General features: G+C 40.5%; 1 protein-coding gene across 1 annotated transcript in view; it reads right to left on the bottom strand.

Annotated features, from left to right (window-relative positions):
* The window catches only part of LOC124721183 (plastin-2), a 233,724-nt gene extending 222,330 nt beyond the window's left edge, over positions 1–11,394 (bottom strand). Inside the window, exon 1 of the mRNA XM_047246023.1 lies at positions 11,289–11,394. Within this exon, the coding sequence (XP_047101979.1) occupies positions 11,289–11,351 (63 nt within the window). The 5' untranslated portion in view covers positions 11,352–11,394. The remainder of the gene's footprint in view (positions 1–11,288) is intronic.
* Positions 11,395–12,000: the final 606 nt, after the last annotated feature.

Raw genomic sequence — 12,000 nt, 5'->3', positions numbered from 1 at the left:
GTCTGGAAACCGAAAGGGCACGGGATCGAATCATGGCCCGACGACGGTTTTCTTTTCAGTTTGCTTTTAACTCAGCCATCACCTCTAAATTACGTGAAGGTTTTCCAGACACGACATGTGGTTCGGATTCCACGTTTAATTGTAGGCCCCCTTTCCCCATTTGGCTAACTGGAGTAGGATAGGGACACTATGTCGCGAAAGTGAGCCGTTGAGCACATGCCAGCGTATTACAGTGAACACGGAGTAACCGATGCTGTGGGCCACAGTTTCATGGCACTCCGATGACCTATTTGTAACTGAAGATGATTATGAAGACAATTATTATTTGGACATTTTAGTACACCAAATGCATCATATGATACAGGTGATGTTCACAAATAATGTCGCCCCCCCCTCCCTCACTGTACATGACGTCAGTGTACATGACGAAGGATTTAAGTCCAAGGCGTGGTTCAACGTACTTTTAGGTAAAATACAATTTTCGGCCCTGCCACTCACACAACAGTACCTTTGTTCGCGTTAGACCAAAAAACTTCTGAATTTTCACTTCCTCTTGTTGCTGCCTGATACGTCATGCAAAAAAGTGTGCGAAGCCCTCCTAAAAACTACTCAAAAGTTATGCACACGTGCCGCAATGATTTGCAATTGTATTAAACTTGTTTACAGTGGTGGTTACAGCAGTTTGACAATGAGCCCAAACCGTGTCATTAAAGGCCATTTTTAGGTATCAGTAGATATGCGTATCAGCAGTTCCAATGTGCATCTGTAAACCGGGAAGGGTGTACCGTGTACTACACTGCCTATGAACACGGCACTGAACCACTACCTTTTAAGGAAGCAAGACGCGCTGGCACCTTTGTGGAACAGGTGAGAGGCTACTGAACCTCGAACTAAAACAAATCGACACTTAGAATCCACAGCTAAGTTACTATCTGCAGGGCAAAGCTATCATAAAGACGGGGACAGCCACCGACTGACGGTATGATTATATTCTTAATTTATATTCATTTATTTGTCCTTCATAAAATTTTGTGATCGTTGGACATAATAACCAAAATGAATGATGGTAAATTCTTTACGTCTAGCAACGACACGCAAGTAATCGCGCCACAGATGTATATGCTCCCAACTCATTTCAAGTACTTCCCAGAACAGTACAAGCAGCCATGACTCAACAATCTTGCATAGCGAGAAAACAGAACTGGGGACATTCCCGATAAAGAGGATATCTTCCATCTGCGTCGTTTCAGCTACTGAAGATAAGATAACCGCAGCCCCCAGAAGACGGGAAGTGCCCGAGAGGCTACAGCTCAACATGAGATTTCTACCAAAGTTTGGTCCCATCGTGCAGACATACCACGCAGACTTTTCCACGAGACAATAGCGGTTTTTACGTTTAAAACCCACTCGCTACTATAAACTGCCCATAATGTTACAGCTGGAATTTATCACAAATTTTGGGTTGCCATCTACAGCTGTAGTTTTTTTGCTTAGACTGCCACGGGCAAACTTGAGCTAACAATAATCCCTGTAACCCTACAGAAGTACGACGACACTTCGTTTGTTGACTTTCTGAACTTAAACGGTCATAAGCAGACTGAATATTGCTCCACAGCAACAGAACAAGGTCAAGAAGTTTAAAGAAAGTACAATTGTACCTAAATTAAATTATCTTGAGACGGGTAGAATTTAACGTTCTTCACCGGTACCTCCCACGGCATATCGAACTTGGCAAATACGAGTAGCCTCTAGAACTGTCTGTGCTATTTAAAGCTTTATACAGCCACTTCACTTACATGGACAGTTACTGAAAATTTTTGATCCATAATTTGGTGACTTGTTTTGGGGCTCAAAACAAAAATCAATCAAAATGGGCTTCGTAGGGAGGCTGGTAGCAGTGGAGTAACGGATATATATGCACAAGGGGGGCGATTAAATTGTTTCCCATCGAAAGCTGTACAGTTCAGAATCGGTATACCAATCGGGCAAAATCGCCGTGAGCATTGAGGCATTTATCCCACCGACGCACCAGGTTGAAGACACCCGTTTGATGAAACACCGTGTCCTGCTGGCGACAAGAAGTCGCTAACTGCCTTCTGCACATCCTCGTCCGACAGGAATCGTCGACCCTTCAAGGCTTCTTTTAAGAGATCGAAGGCGCTATAATCGCATGGGGAGCGATCAGGGCTAAAGGGCGTGTGCTCGAGTGCTTCCCACTTGAGTTGGCGGAACATTTGAGATATGGAGACGTGCGTTTTCATGAAGCAGCAGCAATGCTTACTTTTTCACAACAGTGCTTTTTAACAGCCCTACTACTTCCTACAAATTCTTCATTGTCCGATGTATGTCTACCGGTGTTTTTCCTTCGACAGCTAAGGAAAGAATAACAGCACGCTGGTCGTGTTTGAACGCCTTTGGTATTAACACCGCCATATTTCACGTTTCCGCATTTACGGCACGCACGTAGGAAAGACGCGAATGCCACACTAATCCCTTGCCTACATGTCGGTGCTTATATACACGTATCGGTGTGGTGGTACGTTGCGTATGCGTTGCTGCAACGCCCTATAGCACATTTTTTGATCGTCCCCTTATATGCTACTTCCACGAAGCTATACTTTAATGCATTACGCACGACTGACATATTTGGGAAATCTGGCGACAAGGCTGAGGTTGTCTTTAAAAGCAATGTTCTATGTCATCCCGAATGAAATTTAACGTAACCAAAGTGCGATGACACCACTGTCAAAATACCGGGTGATCAAAAAGTCAGTATAAATTTGAAAACTTAATAAACCACGGAATAATGTAGATAGAGGGGTAAAAATTGACACACATGCTTGGAATGACATGAGGTTTTATTAGCACAAAAAACAGTATTGCTAGACGCGTGAAAGATCTCTTGCGCGCGTCGTTTGGTGGTGATCGTGTGCTCAGCCTCCACTTTCGTCATGCTTGGCCTCCCAGGTCCCCAGACCTCAATCCGTGCGATTATTGGCTTTGGGGTTACCTGAAGTCGCAAGTGTATCGTGATCGACCGACGTATCTAGGGATGCTGAATAACAACATCTGACGCCAATGCCTCACCATAACTCCGGACATGTTTTACAGTGCTGTTCACAACATTATTCCTCGACTACAGCTATTGTTGAGAAATGATGGACATATTGAGCATTTCCTGTAAAGATCGTCATCTTTGCTTTGTCTTACTTTGTTATGCAAATTATTGATATTCTGATCAGATGAAGCGCTATCTGTTGGACATTTTTTGAACTTTTGTATTTTTTGGTTCTAATAAAATCCTATGTCATTCCAAGCATGTGTGTCCATTTGTACCTCTCTACCTACATTATTCGGTGATTTATTCAGTTTTCAAATTTATACTGACTTTTTGATCATCCGGTACATGTGAATTATTTAAGACAATATATGAAATCGCGTAAGAACTTTTAGCAACAGATGAATAAAAGCAACTGCAAACAACCTACGAAATAGCCCTCAGTTTCACCATAGCCAGCCAACAGTTCGGCGCAGGTTGGCATAAACAAAACCGCACTAAAAACTGCACACCAAATACAAATCTCTACATAATGCAACGACTGTTCAAAGCATTGATGTCAATTTTCTGGTCCGTAATGACTGGTGTTCTGCGAGTGCTAATACCACAGTTGACTAAACCATGCTTCACCTGAAGCCATGAAAAACTAAAGAGCCCAATGATCTGATGGCACGTCGATCAAAAGTGACTAACAGAACTGAACACATGCAGATTGGTCTGAATGCGTCAGCCCTGCACAACAGAAAATCTGGACAGTTAAAGACGCAGGTCCTTTCAGCAAAGTTCTGACCTGACAATATCTGAATTCCCGTTTGCTTAGCTAACTGGATACTTTTCTTCAGCCCATATTTCACTGGTGTGATGTTTGTCTGGTATTTAGATTCGTCTACTAAGTTTTCTAGAGATCTCTCTGCTGTTTAGCCTACGTTGTCACGAAACTTCTAAAACTTCTTGTATTTGAGAAATGTAAAAAGTGGTACAATAATAAAAAGTGATATTAACAAATACATTATTAGAAGGAAAAATTACCTTTAGTGAACTCTAGTGTATTTAACTTCAGCAAAGAAAGGAGTTAAACACGCAGTCGTATAACAATGTAGCTACGGAAATAAAAAGTTTGACAGACGGCTAATTTTTTTGTTTTCAAATACAGATTGAAATGGTTTCGCCTTAACAGCTCTTCCTATACCGCACTGGAATACTATAGAACTTTGACAAACTGACATATACAGGACACTTAACTACATGAAAAAAACTTTAATTAGTTACAAACCACAGTCACACTTTATTCGACATGTTAATGTCACTACTGATATTCGGACTTAGGTTATGACATGTTCGTTATGCCTGCCATCATTGGTGATGTGGCGCAGACTAAGAGTGAAATTCTGCATGACCCGCTGAAGTGTCGGAACATCGATGCTGTCGATAACCTCATGAATGGCTGTTTTCAGATCAGCAATTGCTTGCGTGGACGTAAAAAAAAAAATTTTCACTTGCTGGACGACTTAAGGAACAAACTTAGAAGAGAGATTCGTTATGTTAAACACTCGTTCGTAATAAGAGGTTAGTCAGGCTACAGTACTTTGACGCTTATTGTCCAAAACTCTGTACAAGTATGTGGGGCAACATTCATTCTGCTTTAAGAACTTCGTCACTTCTCATGTTTATGTTTGTTGTTTCACTTTTTTTGCGTTCCACTACATAATACTCTCCCGGTTCCTCTTTATGTCCGCTGTTGCTGAAACATCTCCGTTTAGCTTATAATTTTGTTTGGTACTACATCCATATAATTCTTTCTCCAGGCTGTTATTTCTGAGCCAACAGAGAGTACAATGTCCTCTAACCTACAGAGCTGTCGCATACGAGTGGAAAACAATTGCCAAGGCTTCTGCTGGCCTTACTTCATAGGCCACCGACAAGCCTCAGAAGCAACCTCCCTTCGAGTCCTCGACTTCATTCCGCTCTAACTTTTGACGTGCCAAGCACATGTATCCATACTGGTTCTCAAAACAGTGTAACTTCAGTGTTTGCAACGATACAGCCTATAATTCTTGGAGGCGATTCTGGTAAGTTTACAGACAATACGTGCACTGCAATTACTGCTCTCGTGTAGAAAGCTCCTGCCTAAAGATTTGGGGAACCGTGCAATTTTGCATTTCCTTCTATGGCGCCTGAGAAAGATGCTTTCTGTATGATACACTCGTTTTTGCTAGATCATTTTGACAGTAAAAATCGTAATGCATTTCTGTTCCAACGTTGCTGTGGAAGGCCCTATAACTGGTTGCCATGTCTACTGTGTATAGAAATACTACTACGATGTTAATAACGCAGGGTCTATCTAGCAACGGATGATTGACAATTTGCCAGAACAAGGAACCAGATACGAATCTTTTCAGGTTGCACTTTGTAATGTCTCTCGTGGTGGTCGTTCTCGAAATACAGGCATTGTCTTTACTAATATTTCGGGTGAAACCACACTATTACACCAAAAATGTTTCATAATATCTGCTTATAATTTGTGGGCGACAATACTGAAAGATCAATTAAGTTTTATATCCCGTCAAAGAGATGGACATTAGTGAAGAACCACACGCTCGGATTGGGAAATCTGCCATATCTTTTTCAGACTAACTACCCTGGTATTTCTCTTATCGAGAAAGGAGAACACGAAAACCTAAACCTGAATGGCCGGTTGAAGATTTAAAAAAAACTGTCCTCCAAAAATGTGTTACCACTGAGTCAACTTGTTCGCCGTGAAAAGCCGAGGCCTGTCCTATCCGCTACAGGCACGATATTTATTATTTGACTTTTGTACACTCCATAAAGAGAAGTTATGTACACAAACGAACAACGCAGTTAGCACATTTCTTACTTATTATTATTATTATTGAGACAGTCCCCCTAGGTCTAAATCTAGATGACTACCCAACAATTCACACATAAGTGCCCGGAAGAGGGTTCGTCGAACTCTCTTTGAAACTATTTCTCTACCATTCCACTCTCTAACGACGCGTGGGAAAAATGAGCACAAATCTACAAGTACGAGCTCTAATTTACCTTAATTTAGTATGATGATCACTTCTTCCTATGTGGATCGGCATCAGTAAAATACTTTCGCATTCAGAGGAGAAAGTTTGTTCCAGAATGAGATTTCCACTCTGCAGCGGAGTGTGCGCTGATATGAAACTTCCTGGCAGATTAAAACTGTGTGCCCGACCGAGACTCGAACTCGGGATCTTTGCCTTTCGCGGGCAATATCCTTTCTTTCAGGAGTGCTAGTTCTGCAAGGTTCGCAGGAGAGCTTCTGTAAAGTTTGGAAGGTAGGAGACGAGGTACTGGCAGAAGTAAAGCTGTGAGTACCGGGCGTGAGTCGTGCTTCGGTAGCTCAGATGGTAGAGCACTTGACCGCGAAAGGCAAAGGTCCCGAGTTCGAGTCTCGGTCGGGCACACAGTTTTAATCTGCCAGGAAGTTTCAGAAAGTTGGTTACTGTAATTTCATGAGCAGATACCGCCGCACCGAAAAATTCCTTTGTTTTGATGATTGCCACTCCAATTCGCGTTATCATATCCGTCGCACACACTCGTCCCCCCCCCCCCTCTGTTTCGTGAAAACGAGGTGCCTTTCTCTGAAATTTTCGATGTCCTCCGTAAGTACTATCTGATGAGGTGATGAGGATCCCACACCACCCAGCAAAACTCCAGAAGAGGACGGACAAGCGTAGTGTTGGCAGTGCAATAATTATGTTTGTGTGGAAGGCAAACCAAAGAAGGTGCTTTATTAGCAAAAGATTTAGAAGATGGAACAGGTCTACAGTAGACCTTTTTCATCTTCTAAGTCTTTTGCTAATAAAACACCATCTTTGGTTTGCCTTCCACATAAAGATAATTATTGGATACCAAAATGTGTTTGCATAGTAGTCGATGGCACTACTGACTGAGCATTAGCGAAGGCAGAGGAAGTACATTGGCCCGGGCAGTATTACAGGAACTATCGTCTCTTTTACTTAGCGTAGTTACGGAAAAAAAAACCTTGAAGACCAGTCATAAATCTGAAATCGCCATTTCATAACAAGGCCAGCGTCAAATGCTGTACCACTCCGCACGCAAAGTTAATTTACAATTAGATCACGTCATATTATGACTAGATCCGAAAGCGTTGATTTTAATGTTAGGCTATTGGCGAACATGACAATGAATCTAACAGTGTTTTAGTAGCATACACATCATTCACATGTAGAAGACTTCAGGTCTAATCATTCAACTGTGGGAAACGAAGGGGAGCAACGTCTCAGTGCCATAAACTAACGACGGTGAGGCGCATGAAGATAGCACAATTTAAATGTGGATGGCCTGACAAGGATTTAAACTGCTTTCATCCAGAATGGAATTTCCTTGTTGTTGGCCTTCAGGACGTGCCCATTCAGCCATCTGAATAGTGGTATGTCAATTATAACGACACGAAAGTAATGAATACAACATCCAGTCCCCGAGTGAAGAAATTATGCAACCCGGTTGGGAATCAGACCCGGGCCCCTTCGCTTAGCATTCCGCTGAGCTGAGCGCGCAACTACCGAGGAGGGTCTCTTGTGTCTTACCACTGCCCCATCTCGCTCGGGCCACTATGGAGAAACCAAATTACAGCAACCTAACCCTTTCCGGTTGAACTGTTCATCAGATATGGCTAAATAAGCTCCTCACGAATTAAACAGCATATTTTAATATTACTTTATACAGGACAAATCAGCTAAGACGGGACACCATAAATATATCAGCAACAAGTGAACGTACAGTGGTACCCTATCTTTTTTTCTTCGAATACTACATTACAACTCACTTCTTTCTTTCAGTACTTCGCTCTAATGACAACTTCATGGGAACAACTTTGAGAACCTCTTACAGTTTCCAAACTGTGTATCCTTCAATAAAACTATGTCCATTCTAGCAGTCTCAATAATGATACAATGCTGCCTGCTTTCCTACCTCACTCTTGATATTAGGGAGGAATTTATATTTTGGCTTTAACAAATGTCAGATGAAAAAGTGCTACTAACATAATTCAATTGATAACTTGTGGCACTGCCTGCACAACATTGGGGAAAAACTGCTAAATTACAACATAAAGGAATCCCCAGCTAAAAAAGGAAAGGAAGATTTGTTACATTACCAGCATTAGGAAAAACCACCACAAGGGCATACCTACGCTCACCACCACCACCACCACCACCACCACCACCAAGAAAATTAATTAACCTTTGCTCACTATGTATATTCATCATGTAGTGATTCTAACTACATTTTTCAATAATTTTCTGTAATTACTTTACGCATGCACTATTCCAACAAGTTAAATGTTAATGCAGATCTTTTACTCTTGCTTCCCACAGGTTTTATTTCCAAATCTTATTGTCACTGCTTGGAAGTATAGTAAGGTTTTCCAGCATGGATTCCACATCTGAAATGCTGACAGTTTGGTCTTTGATAACAGCAACAAGAACTGTACAGCTATCCAAAAAGCAACAGGCCACTTAGCACACAAAGGATACGGCAAGTCTTTCTCTGGTGACATCACTACTACATCTAACACTGGCTGTTGAGTGCTCATTTATTTCATAATTTTTGTTCCATTTGAAGCCATATAACAGAAAATGCCCTGAATTAACATGACTTTACAAATAAAATTGCAAAATCCAACCATTTGGTTACCAATCTACTCAGAAAATTTCCACATCAAACTTAACCACTGAATATACTGTAGAAGCCTCCAATGTAACTGCATTAGTAATACAATTGCTCCTGTGATGCATTTTTTTCTGGTTCAGCCACATCTTCCACCTAAACTGTTTATTTTGCCTGTTGCAAAAACTGCAGACAATCTACTCACGGAAAAAAATGCCACAATATCGAAATCAAATGAAAACAAATTCATAAAGAAACAATCGTTTTAGAAAAAAGCATAGTACAGAATATTTTAACAAATTTGCACAAGCAATGGCAATGCTAATAACAGTAACAATGTCACAGTTTCAACACCTACAAACTTATGAAGAAATATTCCCGACCCCATTACGTTTGCACTTATTAACTGCCTGAAATAATTAAAACATGGAAATAAACTATTAGGATTCTTAGAAGACATGTGTTGACTTAGAGCCATCATGGAATCTGGTCAAAACTAAGTTTCCTTGATGTGAGGTATTACCCAAGTCTCTGCAGTTTTGCTCCATCTGAAGTTTGTCACCTTCTCTCTTTAACAACCATCTTTCCACATCAATGGTCGGAGCGAAGTGTGCTACTTGCATGCCATATCCTTTGATAACTCTTTTGCTCTTATAGGTACGTTTTGGCTCTTTGTAGTCCAAATAATGACATCATTCTGTACCCATCCTGTGTGTGTGTGTGTGTGTGTGTGTGTGTGTGTGTGTGTGTGTGTGTGTGTGTGTGTGTGTGTGTGTGTGTGTGTGTGTGTGGAGGGGGGGGGGGGGGGGGGGGGGGGGTAGGGGAGGGAATTTTCAACTATTTGTAAAATAGCAAACTTGACACCTAGAACCAGTCAGTTACTCTGTCCTCTGTCGACATACTGAACAATTATAGGGGTGAAAGCTTATGATATATAAATATTGTGGAATTCTCTAGTTCCAATCACAGTGTCACACCTTCACATGTGTGAGGGAAAACAACAACAAAGTAGACCTAGTGTAGTTTAGGGGAACATAAAGAAGCAGGCATCATAAGTCAGTCATCAACCTGAAAATTTCTAGTTCAGTCAAAAGCACAAAAAACAATTCAGTACTTTTCTTTTTACTTTACATTTTCTGAGGTCTGAGTCCTTGTTAACAGAAAAATTCAGTGACACTGTCCAGTAAGACTGTGCTTAAAATGTCGTCATGAGAATTTACACCAGAAAACCAAGCAATGTGGTCTGATATCTTATCACAATGGGAAACACTAATTGCAAAATACTTCTATAAAGTATATGATGCCAAAGTGTTTCACGTAAGGCTACGAATTCCTTGACAAAATTGTTTTACTACTTCCCTGATACAGAAGGTAGCCTCCAAGTGCAAACTGCTTCTTTGACCAGGATAACAAGAAGAACTATAATATCGTTTTCATTGCATATCAGTTGCTATCAAAAGAAATGTTTACTGAAGAGTTCTAAACATCTTTGCCAAAAATATCACCAACACATTAATATCACATATTACATCAACACACCACATTTGTGCAATGAAAACTTCACGATTGTGCGATATTTTCAAACTTATGTTTTAAAATCAAGCACGGGCAGAACAGCTTTTCACACTTCCATTTATTAACAAAGTGGAGGATCCTGCTGAACTACTGTATCATACGCCGGCCAACGCCCCCTCTCTTTAATTCACAATACAGACACCAAGCAAGGTATGTAAATATAACCTTAAAAGTATCTATCAGAAAGTACACAATACTAATTTCAAATGCACCCTAAACACTGAAGATATAGCAATATTTAGAACGCGAGTCTTCACGGCACGAATCAATGCCGTACGCAGAAAAACGCTTTGATTGCTGGGAGGACTTTTCATTGAAACAACAGTAGTTAATGGACATACATCACATACTGTTGCATCGTTTTCGAAAATTAAGTATTCTCAGGGTGTACAATACTTTACCTAACTTCGGTGACTGACGAGCCAAAATTCTGATCACAACACTGCTTATATATTTAACGAATACAATAATATAGTTTTAATACGTAATCAAAGAGACGAACGCCGACAAACAATACGAAGGAAGTGATATGCATTAATTCTGCAACGTCAAAAATCACTAAAAGATGACAAATAAGATGCCTAAAACTACTATATTGATTTACACTAGGACTTTGATTACAAAATGTTATTTCTGTGAAATTTATGCACTACAAACACACAAAAATCACTAAAAGATGACAAATAAGATGCCTAAAACTACTATATTGCTTTACACTAAGACTTTGATTACAAAATGTTATTTCTGTGAAATTTATGCACTACAAACACAATCCGAAAACTGCACAGCCTACACGTTTATTAATGTAAATACGACACCGTATCCACATACACACACAAGACATTGAGGAGGCTATCCCTTCACGCAACTTCTGAAAATCTACCCAAATGACAAATGTTTGAACCACGCGCCACAAGTAAGCACAAACATTGTGAGATTATACAGCTACTGGATTCTTTTTGATAAGATAACTCACGGCAGTAAATTGTTCTTGCAGTTCAGATCGCTCCTCTTCCGTCAACGGACCTCGCGACGCCATAGCTACCTCACTACTACTGTTTCTTCACCCTCGAACCAAAGATTCCTCGCGTTTCTTAGGCAACGATGTACCACAACGTATTCCAGCAACTACCAACCCGTATCCGGAACAGACTGTTGTCAGTTTCCGGGTAAACAGTCATATCCTAACCGTTGAAAAGCACAACACAGTCAAGACTGGTAGTAGCGTGAAGTGAACGAAAAGTGCATACGTACTTACGACATTCATTATTCCGTATTAACACGTAAATGGGTGCCCATTGCTTCCACCAAAATTTGTAATCGTATTAAAAGTTTGACAGACAGGAAAATTAAATTTAAAAACAAACTGAAAAAGTTTCTCCTTGAAAACTCCCATCTATTTCGTAGGTGAACTTCTATTTATGTAACGGCAACTAGCAAGCTCTGTTCACTCAACGATAACCTTCAGATCAAAAAGTAAAACGTTCATAAGAATTAATTATCAAAAAATTAATAAGCATCTATTAAGTAATTACAATAGGCAATCCAGGATGGAATAACGACAGTATTATGAAAAGGACAGAGTGCTACTCACCATACAGAGGAGACATTGACTCACAAACAGGCACAATAAAAAGACAGCTATACATTTGAGCTTTCGGCCACAAGACCTACTAAAACGCACACAC

This window comes from Schistocerca piceifrons, chromosome X (assembly GCF_021461385.2).
Source record: "Schistocerca piceifrons isolate TAMUIC-IGC-003096 chromosome X, iqSchPice1.1, whole genome shotgun sequence".
NCBI classification, from domain to species: Eukaryota; Metazoa; Arthropoda; class Insecta; order Orthoptera; family Acrididae; genus Schistocerca; species Schistocerca piceifrons.
The sequence above is the reverse complement of the archived record's forward strand: the minus strand, read 5'-3'. Positions and strand labels throughout refer to the sequence as shown.